Below are 19,107 nucleotides of genomic sequence, written 5' to 3' on the forward strand. Positions count from 1 at the left end.
CACAACCTTAAGGTGCATTTGATACACGGATGGAAGTGCAGTAAGTGGTTGAAAGAGTTGTGACAGATTTTAGGATTTTATTTTACATAGATAGTTAAAAAAAAATGCATTTTTCTCATCCGAGTCTAATGTTAGTGGGCTGTGTGTTTTGCTTAAGAAGCAAGCCTACTATTTCTTTTACCTAGGAACCATAGTTTGTTACAACTTCAGATTATAATCCCATTTTCATAAATAAAAAAACAACATAAAAACGTAGGCTCATCTCCAATTATGAACATCAAGATAGTCTATCTACGATTATTAACATCAAAATACATAATCTCCCCTCCACCTTTTGAAACAAGTTGCTTCAAATGCCACATCCAAACACCTTCAATGCGCGAAAAACCGCTAAACCACAAAGACGCCAAAATGAACGAATAAAAACGGCAAATGGACAAACCTACAGTCAGTACGTATATCAGCGGTCAAGACTGTGTTCTGTAATCAGATCAGTATTATCTCCGGATCCCGTCTAACGAGCAAGCTGAAAAAAAGAAAGCAAAAGTAAAATGCTCAAAAAAAATTAGACCAAAATATGCAAATGCAACATTTCAACCAAAGAAGATAAACTTTCATGAAGGAGTCACTAACCTTAACTCTATTCAAATCTTGATGCAGAAACCACCAGGGCCCATTCTTGGTTAACAATCTATAAAAGAAACAGGAAGATTGTAGTTAAAATTACCCAATTGTTACAAAGTGTCAAATTCATCGTTTTGGTCCGTAAAGATAACCTGATAAACCCTGCCACCATCCGCAATCCCATGAAGAGAGTCAAACCCGACCAAACACCATAAAGACCGAAAGTCGAAGGAACATAGAAAAGAAATGCAGATGATAAAATTCCGACAGACATCTGCAGTTCATTTCCGAACCATTAATTGAAGGTCAACATAAGATTCATGTGTTATAGTCATTATAGTCTCGAAGCATACCATGGAATAAGCTGCATAAGGGAAGTCTGAAACTCCATAATGCAAACCGTCCACGATAAAAGCCAAAGCATTCAAAGGCTGACTAGCGCTCACAAACTTTTGAACAAAAAAAGGCATAAGAAACGTAATGAAAATGTGCCATAAAATTTAAAAAGGAACTACAAAAAGGGTATAAAGATTTTACCAGAACCCCAGTTCTAGCAATCCTCAATACTTCAACGTCTTTTGTGAACAATGTGGCTATAGAACCGAACGATATGCCCAATATTGCAGCCAAAGAAACACCTGTCACGAAACCAATCTGCCAAACAGAGAGAAAAATCAACGTTAACTTTGGTGAGGATAACCTAGCGAGGTACAAACTTGAGTCCCATTTTTTTTTCTTTTTGGATAACCGTGAGTGTCCAAGCCAGCTTGCGTGCACCTCGACTGATCCCATTGGGCCCTGAAGTTTACTCACCTTTTGGATGAGGTTTTCATGGTCATCCATAAAGAAACTTTGGTAGATGGTAGATGCTTATAACTAACCTTTAAAACAAAGTGTGTGATATCCTTCACAGATCTATAATCCCCTTTTGAAACTGAACTAGCAATCAATGCCTAAAACAAAACAAAACAAAACTATAGTCAACACAAATGGATTGATGATTTTGTTCTGGATCACCAAGATTTATTTATTCTCCGATGGAAGGGTAGTTTAGATATATGACAAATAGTAAAACATTTTTCTTAAACTATGTGCGAACTGCGAAGTGAAATGTTGCAACTTATTATGAAGTATTCAATATAAAAAAAACCAAACCAAAATGACTTGGTAAATCCCACTTGAAAGTACGGTCTAGCAGGGTGGGATGCACGTAGACCTGACCTCTACTCTGAAGTATATAATATTTATATGCAGCAAATACTCACACACACTTCTCACTTTTGGTGAAGTTTGAAACCTTCGACCTCCTCGGGGGATACCCGGATACCGTTGGGCCAATGACCCTTTATTCAAATGTTGCAATTTTCATAGACAAAAGAGTTCCTATGTGGTCACTATATGTCAAACTTATGTGGTAGATTATAATTATGAATGAGTAACAAGAAGCGTTTTTGCACAAATTGAGCTGTAAAACCATAATTCTGTAATGCATCATCACCAACTTGGATGGTTAACCAAAAACTAGAATCTTGTACCTGACCCGATGCTGCCAGTGCATCTGTTATAAGAGAAACAGCCAACCATACTTGTAAACATATCTGGTGAGCAGCCATAGCTATAGGACCTTGCCGAGCAGCCATTGACGTCCCCAGGGTTGTGGTTGTAAGTACCGCAAGAGTCCTTCCAAGAAGAAAACCACCTGAAAGAGTACCAATGAGTGATACATGAATTACGGGATTTGGCGATTCCAAGAAATGCAAAACAGTTGCTTTTCGTGAAGTTTCAAACCAAAAGTTCCTTTTCGTGCATTAATTAATCACAAAATATTGATAAAATGGATATGTGAAAAGTCTTGTTAATATGTGGGAGAAGTCCTGTAAGTACGTCAAAACAAATCAAGAACGAAAGAAAACTATCAAGTTGAACAAAAAAACATTTCTTGCTAACTTATATATATACTTATGATATGCCAAGAAAAAAATGCTAATGAAGAATGTCACTCACCAGATTTCATATAGCCACCAAATTGTAGTGCTCCAAGCCTTGGAGGCAGTAACACAGCTCTTTTATTAAGGTGCCATATCAATAAAAAGGTGATCATGTATCTGAAAACAACAATATAAAACTTGAACACTTCAAGAAATGTAATAAAATCAAGTGAAAGGAGCAAATAATCATTTCATAAATTTTCAGCAACAATCGCTCTACATGGTGGCTGCGAAGAACACTTTTTCACATGATACAAGTATTTCGTAAAAGAGGTTGACATACTGTGAGATAACAGTAGAAATGGCAGCTCCGGTTACACCTAACTTGAAGTAGTACATAAGTAGGGGAAACAAAAAGATAGCCAAACAATTGCCGATGCCTGCACAACAACAAAAATATCAACCAATAAAAGACAATTATCAAGTTTAACTATAAACAAAAAAGATACCAAAAACTTGCCTAGACATAATACAGGAGTTCTTGTGTCCTTAAAACCACGAAAAACGCCTTGAAGAGCCAGAGAGACCACAACTGCAGGAGCACCAAGGGCTCTAAGAGATAGAAATTGTTGAGCCAGGGCGTGCATAGAAGAACCCTGTTCGATGTAGTTACTTAAAATCATGAAAAATGCATATCGATTTGAAATTGAAACAAGTTTGTTTGACCTCAAAAATGAAGTTCAGTTGATCTAAAGCTTACCGATGATATACCCATCAGATTAAGAAACACCCCTGATCCAAAATACAAAGCCAAACCTTCAAAGATACCGATGCCAACAGCCAAAAGCAAAGCTGTAGAGACGGAAGCTAGTTGTTTCCTTTCTGCTATGTCAACGAAAGCTTTGCCATTGCCATTTGCTTCCTCAGAATTCTCCTCTGTGCCATGACACAAAGTAAAATTCAATATCATGTGGTAATTTTTCCTTTCAAATCATATAAGAAGGTAGTTTTCTCCACCTTGACTGGAACTTCTAAGGGAGTTCTTCGCAATATCCTCAGCCACAAAAGAAGTTGCAACACTGAGGAGAGGAATGTTAAATAGCTTGGAAACAATGTTGAAGATTGATATCGAAACTCCAGCAGAAGCCAACTGTACAGGGCCTGAGAATGACACTCATAGTTGTCAATATCATATCATACTATAGCGAACATAAAAAGATAAAGAAAAAAGGAAGAAAATAGAGAACCTGAAGAGTGAACCACAAAAATCAACATCAGTTAGATTTACTATAAATTAATATCAAACCACCTTACCTAATCTACCAATATAAGCCGTCTCCATTAGTAGGGCCATAGGTTCAATAGCTTGCCCAGCAAGTGCCGGTAATGAAAGTGCAACGAGCTCACGTTTGATATTTTGAGATCGCGAATTCTCAATCATTTCTGGTTCCTCTGTTGAACCAATATCCATCAAGTCCCTGTATACAAAAGTGCAAATAATTTAGAACTAATACCAATCAATCAATACACTGATGTTTTTAAAAAGGGTCATAATCAAGATAATCTAGCTAGACTCTATCTATGAACAGCGAGGGAAGAAATAACAGGATTTTGATGACTCAAGAAATATATCGGCGACCATATAATGCGAAAACATAATAAGATAAAAGTAAATTTGATGACTTACGGATACACTTGTCTTGTATTTGAGACATCATTCTCCTCTTCTGTGACAAAACTCTCTTCCAGTTCAGAAGAACGCACACTACAATCTGAGTTTATCAGGTGTTGCACTGCAGAAGAAATACGTCTCCTCTTACGTATAACTGAAGAATATAACATCATCTTTGATGAAACTGGGCAACAATGTCCTACAACATCTGCATATCTCAACCTCTTCGAGTTGTTTGATCGAAATGAATCACGAACTTGGACCGAAAGTTGTTCTGGAAAAGATCCTTTCTTCAACTTTGTTTTGGCCCATTCACCACTTTCAGTTGCCAATCCATTATATACAGCAGCATCATTCAGTTTACAAGAAGCCATTGCCCTTAAAATAGATTTATCAAATTAGGTATCTGTGTATAATATTAAAACAAAATTTTGTCAGATTTAGAGCACATGAAATCATCCACCAATAACCCTAGAGTGGAGTAGAGGAACCAACTTCACAAAGTTACAAAATTTGGCATGCGTCAATGCATGACTGCCTTTTCCATGCTGAAGTTACCAAAGGAGGAGTAGGTATATCAGAATATAAAAAGTAAGACTAAAATCACAAATACAATCATGGAAGACAAAAAATTCAATCATACTGACTCAGAATCTACAGTGGAAACCAGAAATCCTTTGTCATCTGCATCTTATGTTACATACAAGAATAATAAACAAAGGAGACATTGATGGATGTGCATCATCTATCCAATCTAACTTCCATACAAATACAATAAACAGAAGGTGGCATATCATCAAACACCTTAACTACAATCAACCAATTTAACACAATCGAGTATGGATTCTTTTTTCTAAATTTTCAAGAAACGTACTATAACAAATACCACCCATGGAAAAACGATTGAAAAAAGTAAAACTTTTTGCCGATAAAGAAGAAACATAGAGAATAGGAAAGACTGTGTGGGTAAAAAGATTAAGAAGGAACTGAACCAAATTAGCATAGAAAATAGATTTTGCAGCATATGTATGTGCATATGATTATCTGTGTGTTCAAGAACAAGGACAAGAACAAGAACAAAAACAAAAACAAAAACAAAAAGAGTCACCGAGATTAGAGTGAATTCAGAGGCAGTATAAGCAAGAGAGAATGAAAATAGAAAATGATAGACCTAATTGAAGACGAAGATGATGATGAATGAAGGTTTGGTGTTTGAATTTGAGGGATGTTAAGAAAGGCGTTGATAGTGTTAAAAAAACTCCGGCGTGGATATATGAATATGAATATGATTGACGACGGTTTTTGCTTCAATACCGGGGGAATCGCCATTCTAATCTCCTCCCGTAAGCCACTGCATTAGCCGATTGTACGGTACAAGCTTCAATTCGAATATATATATATATATATATATATATATATTATACATCAATTATTTTCTATTAAAAATGATAAAGATTTTAATCAATTCTTATATATATATATATATATATATATATATATATATTTTTTAATTTGAATTCCCATAATTTTTTTTTTTTTATTAACCTGGATATCCAACCCGCTATGAAAACCGACTAATCCCAGGACGACCACCTGCTTTACAGATAGTCCGGAATCACCGTATATGAACCATAAAGGGATTTCTATTCCTCCTTAATTTAAACCTTGGATCTCTTGATACTTTTTGACTTTTGGAACTAAACTCAAACCAATCAAGCACCACTTTCATGGTTATTCCCATAATTCTTGATACCATCATAATAAGACAAGACTTGCCATGTTGTTCAAATGACCCTCTTCATTTTATGTAACATTTTATTCAAATGAAATGATTATATATATATAAGTATGTCTCCATTCATAACTCAAATCAATCTCTATTTTTTTTGAATTTGTTTTCAAAGATTATATATATTAAAATAAAAAATATAAAAATATTTATATGATTCTAATTTATGTTAATAAATGGTTTTGTTTTCATATTAATACCATACCAATACCATCAGTCCCATTACATTATACAAAACATAAAACCAAAATGACATCATTATAAAACATAATACCACAACTAAATCTCATCAATCTCTACATGCTCAGAAGATGGACAGCCATCAATGATGCACCCACAACAAAGCTTAGTCTCCGATCTTTCCACCCACTTCCTGGCGTGTCGTTGTTATTCCCCTCTGTTCACACCACCATTCAACTTTCAATTTCATTACATATACAATTACAATTACAATTACATAAACCCATGTCATGTGAGGGGACTAGACAATAGACATGCACAAATCGTCCCAAACCCTTCACTTTCCCATGTCTCACTACAACTAATTTGAATTTATAGGACGTCAAGATGTCCTAATAGACTGAATTCATTTACAAATAAAGTGTCATATCTAAAGTTGTTATACAACACTTTTTGGGCATCGTAATACGTTATACAACATGAACAAACGATTCAAATATAACCGATGTAGACTCCAACACCTATCATTTTTCTTGAAAATGTTCCAAATTAAAAGTTACTTGTTTGGCAATCGTTATCATTATAAACAAATTGATGTATGAATTTTCAACTATCATGTTCTAATATTTGTTCCTAACGAAACGAAGGCTATTTTAGATATTTGACAAAAAAGTCGAACAATTTACTTAATATCATTACCTGGACAAGTAGATTCTTGGTTGATAGCAGTGTGGATGCGGCCATCCGCGTAACCAGTGTACACACATCTTGACCGGTTGCAACCAGGACCTGAAGTAATGTTGCCCAAACTGACAGAGGTGCCTTCACATAGGGTCAAAGGACAAGTTTGTCCTCGTGGCAAAGTAAGCCCCGATGACTCACATTGCAATCTGAAATAACGACCATAAGAATTGGACAACAGTTGACGGAAAATGATTCGAGTTTGGCATGTCGACTCGACTTACATCCAGTTGTTGGCAGCATTGCATTTGCATCGGACACAATTGTTAGCGGTATAAATGGAAGTACCATTTGGGACAAGTAAAGGGTAGTCTGTAGAGTTGCTTGTCACCATGGATGTACAAACTGTTAAAAAGAATCATAAGAAACATTAGCATTTTTGGGTGATTAAAAATGACTACAAATTTTACAATATCTACATATATGTTTCGTCCCGAAACAATCTCTCTGTTTCTTAAAAAAAATTAAATTCAGCATACGTGTAAACCTTACATTCTAGGTGGGTTTTTTTGTAACACCACATAGCACAAAGCAATAGGTTGGTCTAATAACTTTGAATCCTAACTTTAAACCATGACGATGGTGGAAGTTTTTCTTATCTATGTGGGATGAGTTGATAAAAGTACAGAAATGCCCTCCAATTAATATATGAATCACAATTACAAAAATAAATGAAAGCATACGACTTTACGAAATGAAAATTATGATGCTATTAGTATTAGGTGGTTGGATGTAAAGGGTATTTTAGTCATATCAATTAATGATTAGAAAAACCACAATTGGGAAATTACCCACTTCAATTTTGAACGTGGATATTTTAATGATGACAAAAAAGAAATCCTGGACATCAAAATCAAAATCAACACCAATACTTGGATAAATGAAACATCTCAACCCGGTTTGGTTTGGTTTGGTGGATGGTTTTTAATTATTTTATGTGCTCATTCCAAAATGATATTTGATATCATAAATTATTTCAACACCTTTCTCCTAAGAATCATGAAAAAGATTGATGAAATATTAAATTAATCATCAAAATCAGAAGCAAATAAGCAAGCATCAATTCATGGCCCTTTTCCTTGACAAATTCGTATTCACATCACAATGAATAAAAACAGATGAATCAAAATCGCATTATTACCTTTCAGAGGAACATCAAGAATTGAACTGGCTTGCAATTGTGAAGGACTCGTCATCCCATTCAGATTCAGCAACGTGCTCTCCGTGGTATTAAACTGCTCTGCAATCCCACTCACCGTACTCCCCGCTTGCACCAAATGTCCATAGTGCACCACCGCCTGCCCCTCCACATCATCACAGCTACACGGCAATGGGATCCACAACCTCTGACCCACCATTATCAAATCCGCATTGGGTATGTTATTAACAAGCTGGATCTGCGGGAACGTCACCACTCTGGAGAATACCTCGGCGGCGATATGGAATAGGGTGTCGTTAGGAAGGACGACGTAGTTGGGGCGGCGGTTGGAGATTCCGGTGCCGTTACGGCAGGAGCAAGGGAAGGGGATTTTGAGGATAGAGGAAGCAGGGAAGTTCTGGTTCTGTGAGATGTTGGTGGGGAGATCGTTCGCGGCGAGGAGGATGCGGAGGTTTTTGATTTCGAAGAGGGTTTGGACGGAGGAGAGGGTGGTGGTGTTTGGAAGCTGGTAGTCGATGAGGGAGTAGCAGGTGGAGGTGGAGGTGTTGGTGCATCGGAAACCTAAGGTTTGTTGAGCTGATTGAAGGGAGAAGAGAGAAGAGATGATGAGTAAGAAGAAGGAGAGAGTAAGGATGGGAAACCCCATATCGAAAAAGGAAACTGTGTGGGTAGAATGAGAGGATTTGGAAGGATTATTAATGGCGGAAGAGGAAGAGGAAGTGGAAGCGGAAGGAAAGAGGAGGAGTGGAAAATTGAAATGGGAAAACGTTGACTCCGTCCCAACAGACGACGTCTGCTTCATAAATTATATAATATACCTAATTATGTGATATTCATATAATAAGATAGACAGACACATAATTAAAAAACAACTTTATATATTGTCTTAATCGAGGATGATATGGTTAGTATTTATGTATCGTAATTCATAAAATAAATGAGAGCTGAAAGTTATGTAGTGTAGGAATAAAGTTAAGATAACATATGAAAAGAACGAATGAAGTACTAAAACATGTTAAGGCCTGTATTTAACACAGATATTACCTTGACAGTAGGTAGTTAACACAACAATAAGAAAAGGAAGAGACTGCGGTTCACATTTGCATCCTTGCGCACGCAAGAGAGAGCCATGATGCTATAAGTCTTACAAATCCCATGAATTATTTCCACTTACAGACCTTCTTTCTTTTTACTCTTCCTTCTATGTGGGATGACTTAAATAGCCATTTACTCACTTTACATTCTCTTCTAATACCTTACTTTGTTGATTAATTTCTTATTTATAAGAAGTCTGTTTTTGACGTTCAATGTCTCGAAACGAAGATATTATGGAGGTTAATATCAAACTACAATAATCTATATAAATTGAGGTTATTTAAGTTTCAAATATTATGCTCCAAAATGGAAAACCCCAATTTTTCCAACATAAAGCAAAAGAAAGTTGAACACATATTTTTCGGAAAATAAATATAATTTCAAACATGTATTTGGAAGTATTAGTCCATGTTGTGACTAATCAAATTAAAGAGTTTTGTATGACAAAAAATTGATGGTATTAGTCAACAATGTGACGGGAGTGGATGCATTTAAAACCTTCTCGGTCAACATATTCTACTTCTTCCTCAATTGTTTTATAAGTAATAATATAACACATTAATGATTCGTGCATGAAAATAATGGAGTATGTTTTACGTACATAAAATTACTATATAAATAAATGGTTATTTAGATACTTACTTAATTTTACATTTCGTATAGCCTTAACCAAAACCTAACCCTATATCATATCATATCATATGTATTAAGTTTAAATATTTTTTTATTTTTATTTTAATCTAATAATCTTGTTAAAAGGAGGTGGACAAAGACTTTTCTCAGTCCAAATGCAAGCAAGACTTTTTGACTTTGACGTTGACCAACCATTTACCAATTACCATTACATTATCTTATTAGCATTCTCTTTTTAATCAAGTTAAAATAAAATAATCCTATTCTCATATATTATTAAATAAAAACATTATTAAATCAACCCCAAAAATAAAACATGGATTGTCGTACAAAAACATATGTATATATTCTTAAAACAAAACCATATGTTTGTTTCCATTTGTTTGGTCCAACATACAGTTTTGTTAGAAAAAAGTTTGGTCGACATACATCCCTCCCTTCGTAGACCCCACTACTCAAATATAATTTACTGGTTCTGTTTGATTTGCTACGTATACGTGTTTTGTGATTAATAAAATTTGTCACAAGTACCATCCTCCTCCTGAAAAACAATCATTGAATGTAAATCTGAATAAAAGAGATGAATTGTCCAAGCGAAGTTGAGTCCATCACCAAACAAAGACAACAAAAATCTTCCCCGCTCTAAATATATGCAAAATGACTCATATGTTGAAATAATTGAATCTTACAAGTACAATCAACACAGTCTGATCATCATAAATAATTGTAATGGATAAATAACTCTAACTTTCACTTCGGATTTCTTTAAAAAAAAAGTTATAATCCTTATTAGACATCCTTAGACGAAAAAGGGTTTCAATTTTCATATATATTTTGATCTAGTTCTTCGCAATTAAAGAATAACTTAAATATTTAACTAACAATCAAACGGTTTTATTTAACATGGCATCCTCATTTTAACGTCTATTTGTCTTCCAATCGACGCAACACCGACTCTGCAAAGCTTTGCTGCCTGCACCATTTCAAATGCAAATTGTTGATACATACATACAAAAATTTGAACACAAACCCACAACCAATTTTTTGCAATAACAAACAAGTAGTTTTATATGGAAAAGGAAAATATTCAGAGGAATTCCTCAAGAGGTAGAGAGAATGAAAACATAAATCAGATAAAGTCATGTTAAATGAATTAATTATGTGTCTTCAAGTGATTGATGGGATAAAAAGGGATTATGGGATTTGAAGACGAGAGATCTCTATTCCGGATGAATAATATGGTAAGTTATGATGAAAATACTATATTACATATATACTGTGTGAGAGATATGTTCAACTAGTAACTATATATACTAAAATATAAACGTCATCTAAAATGACAAAATGAAGAGATCTTCCCAACCCATCAATTTATTTGTAATTACAATTATGAGCAATAAGAGTTCACAAAAAGTTTATTCAAATTCCAACCCAAAATATAAACCAACCCAATCTAACCCGCAGTTTAATTGGTTTATAAAATATACAAACCGATGAGAGGAGGGTAGGATAGGTTACGGTTTAGAGCGATGTCAAACCTAACCGAACTCCCAAACCCAACAAAATTATGATAATCAAAATATTCATATTATTAATTATCAAAAGTCTACTAACATGCACAAATAGGTACTCACATGAATGACAATCCATTAACAATTTAATATTCTAGCCCATTAAGTAGTCTTTCTAGACTCTTACTAATCAAATACTCCAGTGAATCTAACTTTTGTTTTTAACCGTAAACAACATGAACAAACTCAAAGGTAAGACAAAATCAGAGTCAGAGAAGTAGAAAAACATCGCTGATTGAATCGGAGAAGTAGAAAACGGTCGTTGATTGATAGTATCATTTTAATTCAATGTTTTCGTCATAATATGTGTTTTGACAATTAGACAAACTTTTTAGTGTTTAAATATCAACCACTAATCTTTTTAAATATTTTTAAAACCGTCCAACCCAAACCGACATGTAATGGGTTGGGTTGATTTACAAATTTAAAGAGGGTTGAATGGGTTATTATTTTCCAAACCAAAGAAGTTGGATACTTGGGTCAAGTTGGATTGGATTGTTCAAATGGTCTCAACCCATCCAACCCAACTCATTTACAACCCAACCCATTCCCTAAGAGCAAGTAAGTGATTCTAGATTCCAACAAGATTATCATATATTCATGGACCCTCGAAGAATAAAAAATTATTGCAGTTTTCACTTTTAATAAGATAAAAAAAGAGTAAACATTTATAGGATAATTTTTGAATAGAGAAAAAAATTGAAAAATTGAGGAACATTTTGGTAATCATTCATCTGGACGGAATGCACATGTGCATAAAAGTAATTGAAGTTGTTTCTTGGTTTTTATGCGCGTGTGCATGTTATGGACATATGCATATCGTCCAAATGAACGGTTACCAGGGTGTTCCTTAGTTTTTCATTTTTTACGGTTTTCTCCTAAACTTGACCCTTTTTGAATAAACCCGTAAATCAAACAAACTAAAAGTTTCAAATTTAAAAAGTTGCATACTTTAGAACAATGGACTCGTATCCAATGACGTTTTGGTAAATTAAAATCAAAATTTCGCGATGCAAATACTGAAATACTACTAGAAGTCATGAACATGATAACAACTTTAAAAAGAAAAGGTCAAAATTTATACTTATTTGCGTTTCCTATGTTTTGGTCTAGGTCGAGAGTATTTCAAATATCCATCCCATGGAACCATTTTATGGCCTGCACGAACAGAGATGATGTTCCTCACCCTGCATGCAAAGTACAAGAAAAAGAACAAAATTTTACCAGCTTGTAGATCTTGAAAAATATTAGAGGCGCTTTTAGTAAAAGTCCGTGTACTTCAAGTCAGCGAATTCAATAGGTGTTTCTCCTGGCTTCATATTTTGGGGTTTTAAGTACCAAACATCGCACACCACAGCCCATGATGTCATGAGCTGCAATAGATTTGTTGTGAAGGATTGTCTGCAAAATGGGTGCCCAGATGCATTAGAAAAACTGTTTACACAATGCAAGTTTTTGTTCATCAAATTAAACTATTTACAGAATGAATCATATATAAAATCCTAGAAACGATTCTTGAAATAAGCACATTTCTAGCCACATAAATACCATTTTCAATACCATTTTTTTTCCCTACGATTGTACTTGAGTGTCATTATCTTACTCTTAAATCGTTCCAGTAGAATCAGTTACAGGCTTTACACATGGTAAAGCTCTCAACTTCCCGGTGTTCTTAAGGCCAGCTTGAAGAATAATGCTAATAATTGCAGAGAAATGCAATAAATTTACCAGGGAGGAAATGGATCCTCTAGTCAGAGAACAATATGGCACGACATAACGAAAGAAAAATAAAAAATAAATACAGATAAAGTTGGAACTTCCAGAAGAGCGTTCTTACTTTCTGCTATTCCAAAAAGCATCAACAAAGATTTTATTGTATTTGATTGCGATTGCGCAAACAGTGGATCCGAGTTCAAACGCATGCTGAAAGATAGGCCTTGCGCATGGTCTAGGGCCATGGTACTTGACAACTCCAGTTCATGATGCAACAAAGAAGCTGCACATTAACTCGACAAATACTAGTGAGAAGGCCAAATATATGTAGTTCCTCAAGATCCGGATAAAGAAGGTTAGATTCTTCTCCGGCATGTCTTATAAAACATAAAAAGCCATCGACTTCTTGAACCATACTATTAGGCCTTTAGTTGCAAACAAAGGGGGCCAAGTTTCTTGCATTTACATCTCCACAATTTGTCCATAATTGCTAGTCCTTGAAAACTACAATGGTTAGTTGCAACAAAAAGCCAAGTACGATATTCCAAAAAGCTAATCACTCTAAAACAAAAGCATATCAGAATGAGCTTCTATGAATTTCTCATATCTCTAACTGATTCTAATTCACATCCATACAATTTCTTTTTTGCAAATCAGTGGAACATGCAGCAATAGAAGGTTAATGAGTGCTTCTGTGTTTAGCAAGTATTAAGAACTTATTTCCCTTGTCCGAACCAAGAATAAGCATCTTCTGTGATGATCACATTACATAGATACGAGATCAAGTGAAAAAAATCATTCATACCTCTAACTTTTCCCTCAACAGATCATGCCCTTTTAATAGCACATGCACAGGAATATAAGATGAAAGGAATACTATCCAACCTAGTGCCAGAATTAAAACCCTGCAAAAGGAACAAGAAGAACAGAGACCCACGACATGCATAACACAGTAAACTCTCAGACATCATAAAGAAGTAACTTTCTGAGAAGCAGAGTAGAAAATTACAGTTACCATGTTACCATGACATCAGCGATCCATTAAATGTATATGAAACAGTCAAAACTCTATGAAGTTCACATAAAAGGATCCAATTGAACTCTCAGCAATAGACCAAAGAAAGAAAAATCAGAGAGGAGATTATTAGTAAATGTTAGACATGAGCATGGGCATTCTTTTGTCTTCAACTACTACCATCTGATACCTGTGATTTCCTTTTAAATAAAAATGATCTACTATCATCAGTTGATAAGTTTGGAAATATTGAACATGGTTGTGTTGGGTATGCCTCTGGGGTTTTGAGTCAAGTTACCCTATTTACATGTTGCCGTTTCAAGCATAATAGACCACATAAAAATAGGTAAATGCGACAATATTGCACAGGTTTGACAACAAAACTAGTTGGTTTATTCTGATCATTAATGTGGAAGACATCTTACATAATTATATCACTACCACTCTACCAGAATACAGAAAGAAACAAACGCATGCAGAATGGCAAAAAAAAAAAAACAATAGCCAGTAAATAATAGACTAGCATTTCATATATCTCTTGTGATAACAAGAAATACAGTATATAACACTCCTTGGGCATAAGCTACCTAAAATTCAAGTTAAATGTAATAAGTGGCAGACAGACTAACCTTACGGGAAAAAGAATTTCATATCTAACTACAACTCCCAAACACCACAGAGGGAACATACACATTCCAGTTCCAAGGCTCTGGAGGATTCGACTTGAAACATCGTGTGAAAGAGTCCTGTTCATGCACAATGGAACTTTTGTTGGTTTATAATGAAAATCCTTCTACCATGTAAATGCATACGGATGACATTTCTTCAATAAGATTGATTATGAATAGTACAACAGAGCTACAAGAAGGAGATAACATAGCATGGCAATTTCTTTATGTAATTACTACTACTCCCACCATTCAGGCAGAAATTTTTTACAATTGAAACGACATGCGAATTAATACAAGTGTTTGATACCCTTCCATCAAGATGAATGGGTGGAACATCTTAAAGTTTCCCTGAGTTTTCGAAATAAGATAAATCTTGCCGACCAAACTCAGTAGAAAAAATGCTTTGTAATATTAGCTACAATATTTTCCTGAAAAAGGAATATTGTACTCCCTCCATTTTGGGAAAAAAAAAAATAACCTTTGGCTTGGCAAGTTGTTTCACAAGAGTTTTTGACTAATAATCAAATACCTAAAATGCCCCCTTAACAACGACAAAATTGAGAAAATTTGTAGATCAAAAGCAAAGTCATCAACTTCTTGTAACGATTGCTGAAGAGAAATATCTTGCTAAAACATGAACCATTGCAATTTTTCCGGACAACCAAAAATGAAAATTGTTGTACTTTTTTGGGACAGAGAGAATAATTAATATATGACGTCCCAAAATGGATATTTCTTTAATTATCATGGGATGGAGAGAGTATCTCATTATTAGATGCATTTCAATATGACACTTAAGTCCAGAACAATTACATGAAGAATCCATGAAGCTAGTTCTCAAGCAGCTAAAACTATCACCAGAATCTGACATATTGACAAGGGATATCATGAGGTGCAATGTTCAAAACTTCAAATGAAGGAAGTTAACTCTTTCATATAAGTATAATTAGTGTAAGCATTATCCCTCTGTGCTGGAAAGGGAGTTTATACTATGCTCTTCACTCCGTTCCTGAAACGCGGTGTCTTTGTAAAGCCATAAAAAATTGATATTGAGCAAATTGATTTCTCTTCAACTGCAATAGTTAAATTTTGATTCCCAAGCTATGATGCCAAACCTCCCAATACTTACATCGATGGGAAACAGATAACTGTAGTTCAAAGAATATAGCCACAATCCCAAGGGGCTAAATCTAGTTCATGACCAACAAAAGGATAAATGTTGTTGCCCCCCATAAAGAATTAGAAAATAGATTTCCCAAGTGAAATGGTCCTAATTCTAAACATGCAACAAGTTGGAGTTTATAAATTATGCAATATATTGAAAATTCATATCCTTTAAACGGGACACAGTTTATCATCAAACCACCAAATGCAAGTATAAAATTTATGATAAACATGACAATAATATAAAATTTCTTTAAACGTAAAAGTATAGAAACCAAAAACAAATAATACTTGCATCAACTGCCTCCGTCAATGTGGGTGAAATGTCCAGTAATTCGCGCCTAACAAAATAACGACTCAGTTGATATAGCAGTACTTTCAAGTAATGCACACTGCCACCTGCATAACACCTAGAGAGGGAGAGATAAACATTACAGTTGAAGCTTGCTGAGAGGTTCTTGAATGGAATCAGTCGGGAGATAATCTTCAATGTTGGGTCTAATTCCAAGTTTGATGAGTTTAGCTTGCTCATTGTCGGTCCTCCTGCTACTTTAGAGGGAGAAAGAGGATAAAAAGAAATATTGGTTACTCTAACTTGTGATCAGAAACACATAACGTTGAGATTGAAAATTAACAAGTCTGAAACTCAAAAGTCAAATCCGAAAAGATTATCCCACTTAAAGAGAGGAAGGAAGACAAAGTCCACCAGATTTGAAGAAAAGCTCACCTAAATTGCTCCAACTTTGAGATATCAAGGTAACTTGTAGTACACTCTATTATGCAAGAAGCTTAATGGATCAAAACGAATACTCTCTCCATGCCACATTTTAAGAGTTTACCTTCCAAATCTTACAGAGAATAAGAATACATGTTAATGTGGATGATACACTTGGATTATGGTTGTTTACAGTATTTGGAATCTATTATGCTTTTTAAACAAACACAGAAGGGAGTCAAATGGCAAGGAGAGTATTATTTGCTATAACAGAAGGTGGCATCGACAATACGCATATACAATCAAACTGCCACCTTAAAGTTATTCCTTTTGGAACTCGAACGTAATTAGCCCCATTCCAAAATAAAATTTACGAGTTATCATCATAATTTGATTTAGTTCCGGAAAGGTCGCACCCAAAAGAGTCGCTGTTGAACCACACCAAAAAGCTAGAATTACAAGTTTGAGCTGGTATACTACCAGATTATCCATTGCATGATCAAATGGAGGGGATTTATGATATGGCTGCCAGTTCCTTGATTTTCTGAAAGCTTTTTTTTCATTGAAGTCAGAAGCAACCATATTACCAAATAGAAACCTTACTAGATACATTGATGATGATTAGCCTGTAGTCCAAATTTTCAGATCAATCATCTCTTCGATTCGAAAAACAATAATAAAAAACTGCCATGTAACACCAAAATTGAGTGGTAATCGTGAAATATCAAAGAGAGAAGGATTACCTTGATGAGGAGGTTCCGGTGACGGAGTATGCGAAAGAAGAGCGACGGTTGCCGGGAGGGAAGATAATGGCGATTCAGGTGTTAATGCACGCACGCACGCAATCCAATGCCATATTGCCACGTGTCGAGGGTTCTCTTTTGATTTGGACGATGATAGAATGGAATCCGTCAAATAAGTTTTACTTAGAAATAGAATGTTGCCGGCTTTAATCATCTTTTTGTTTTAATCAGAAGACATTGGCTGTTATGTGTTTGGGATTGTTTATTCAAAATAACTTATGTTTTAAAAAAAAAATGCTTATTAGTTTATGTGGTATCAAACTAGAGTTAAATAAAATAAGGTTAAAATTGTAAACTGGTAATAAACAGTTTTTCATAAGTCATGAAAGATTAACTTATCAAAAACAGCTTATTACCGGTTTTGCACCGGTATAAGCAGTTTTTTTTTCTTATCCAAATACCAGAAAACAACTTATCATCAGTGCCAGACTGAAATAAATTAAAAAGCAGTTTTTATAAGCAATCCCAAACACCCCATAAGTCATTCAAATCTATTTGTTTGGTTCTTTAAAATTAATTTCTTTTAAAACTGAAAGTATTTTTTTAAAGCATTTAATGTGTAAAACAATATGAGATATATAATTCAAATATAACCATAAACCAAATAATGTTACTATATCGATATTAAAATTGTTTTAAAATAGTTTATCATGTAAAATAAATACATAATTCAGTACTTATTATATTAATTAAAAAAGTTAACTATAATATTAAGACAAATTTCCTTAAAATTCATTTAAAAAAATAAAATAAAAAACAAAAGTATTAAATTAAATTGAAAATATATATATACCAACCAAACCCACAAGTATATTTCGAAAAAATAAAATAAAAAAACGAAAGTATTGAATTAAAATAAATAAAAAACAAAAGTATCAAATTAAATGGTGTAACATTGCCATGAATGATGTATGAAATCATGATTCATGATGAACGAGAATAAATGGGGACATATGTTATGCTCTGTTTATCCTCTAGCTCATAATAAAATGTAAGCTTCTAACTGAACTTTCATTAATATTATATTAATTACATAATTAAACATACATTTTTATTGGAAAGTTTTAAGAAATATCATGTAAATGTTTGAGACAAGATACATATTTAAATGAGACAATTATCATGAAATCTTTATATTTTAATCGAATTAAAACCTTTAACATATATAAAAATTCAAATTTTATCCATTACAAAATAATGATTTTGGCTAAACCTTTTTTAGTTTCTCCAAATTAATATGGACATTTTAATGTATGATTAACAACCAAACATTCACAAATTAAACTATATATAGAGAGGCTTGCGATTATGTAAGACCATTCTGTTTTTTTTTAAGACTAGTGTGACTATTTTTTTACACTTGAAACTTTACAGCAAAACACTATTAAGGTCATCTTCATAGTGTTTTTGTTGTAAATGTTCAGATTGTTTTTATCTTCATAATGTTTTGTTGTGAAGTTTCAAGTGTAAAAAAAGAATCTCACATGCCTCACAAAAACATTATGGTCTCATGTGAACCAACCCTATATATGAGAAATCAATCAATCTAATCCAGACAAACCTTTTAGTTAGAATTTATTCTTTTAAGTGCAATACAATTTAAAGTTACTCTCCTACTTATATTATCATGGTTC

The 19,107-nt window shown here is 34.1% G+C and overlaps 2 protein-coding genes and 1 pseudogene across 6 annotated transcripts; all 3 read right to left on the reverse strand.

Moving 5' to 3' along the window:
* Nucleotides 1–156: 156 nt before the first annotated feature.
* LOC112526002 (protein DETOXIFICATION 45, chloroplastic) lies at nt 157–5,482 on the reverse strand. 5 transcript variants are annotated; one of them, XM_025136365.1, is made up of 15 exons: nt 5,396–5,474; nt 4,240–4,630; nt 3,867–4,030; nt 3,570–3,713; nt 3,313–3,488; nt 3,073–3,208; nt 2,896–2,992; nt 2,629–2,729; nt 2,160–2,323; nt 1,506–1,577; nt 1,162–1,278; nt 978–1,073; nt 777–898; nt 634–691; nt 157–526 (listed from the first exon to the last, which is right to left on the reverse strand). In XM_025136365.1, the coding sequence occupies exons 2-15, from the start codon at nt 4,596–4,598 to the stop codon at nt 515–517; spliced, it is 1,818 nt and encodes a 605-aa protein (XP_024992133.1). In that variant the 5' UTR covers nt 4,599–4,630; nt 5,396–5,474; the 3' UTR covers nt 157–514. The 5 variants fall into 5 exon arrangements, with proteins under 5 accessions (XP_024992133.1, XP_024992132.1, XP_024992135.1 ...); XM_025136364.1 differs by having other exon boundaries at nt 214–526; nt 4,240–4,772; nt 5,396–5,482; XM_025136367.1 differs by having other exon boundaries at nt 214–526; nt 4,240–4,602; nt 5,396–5,459.
* Nucleotides 5,483–6,199: 717 nt separating this feature from the next.
* LOC112525306 (lysM domain-containing GPI-anchored protein 2) lies at nt 6,200–8,819 on the reverse strand. The gene is made up of 4 exons (XM_025135382.1): nt 8,076–8,819; nt 7,159–7,279; nt 6,893–7,083; nt 6,200–6,410 (listed from the first exon to the last, which is right to left on the reverse strand). The coding sequence occupies exons 1-4, from the start codon at nt 8,737–8,739 to the stop codon at nt 6,310–6,312; spliced, it is 1,077 nt and encodes a 358-aa protein (XP_024991150.1). The 5' UTR covers nt 8,740–8,819; the 3' UTR covers nt 6,200–6,309.
* A 1,926-nt stretch (nt 8,820–10,745) lies between these two features.
* On the reverse strand, nt 10,746–16,487 carry LOC112525066 (annotated as a pseudogene).
* Between the last annotated feature and the right edge of the window lie 2,620 nt (nt 16,488–19,107).

Source organism: Cynara cardunculus, assembly GCF_001531365.2.
Source record: "Cynara cardunculus var. scolymus isolate 2C chromosome LG 13, CcrdV1, whole genome shotgun sequence".
NCBI lineage: Eukaryota > Viridiplantae > Streptophyta > Magnoliopsida > Asterales > Asteraceae > Cynara > Cynara cardunculus.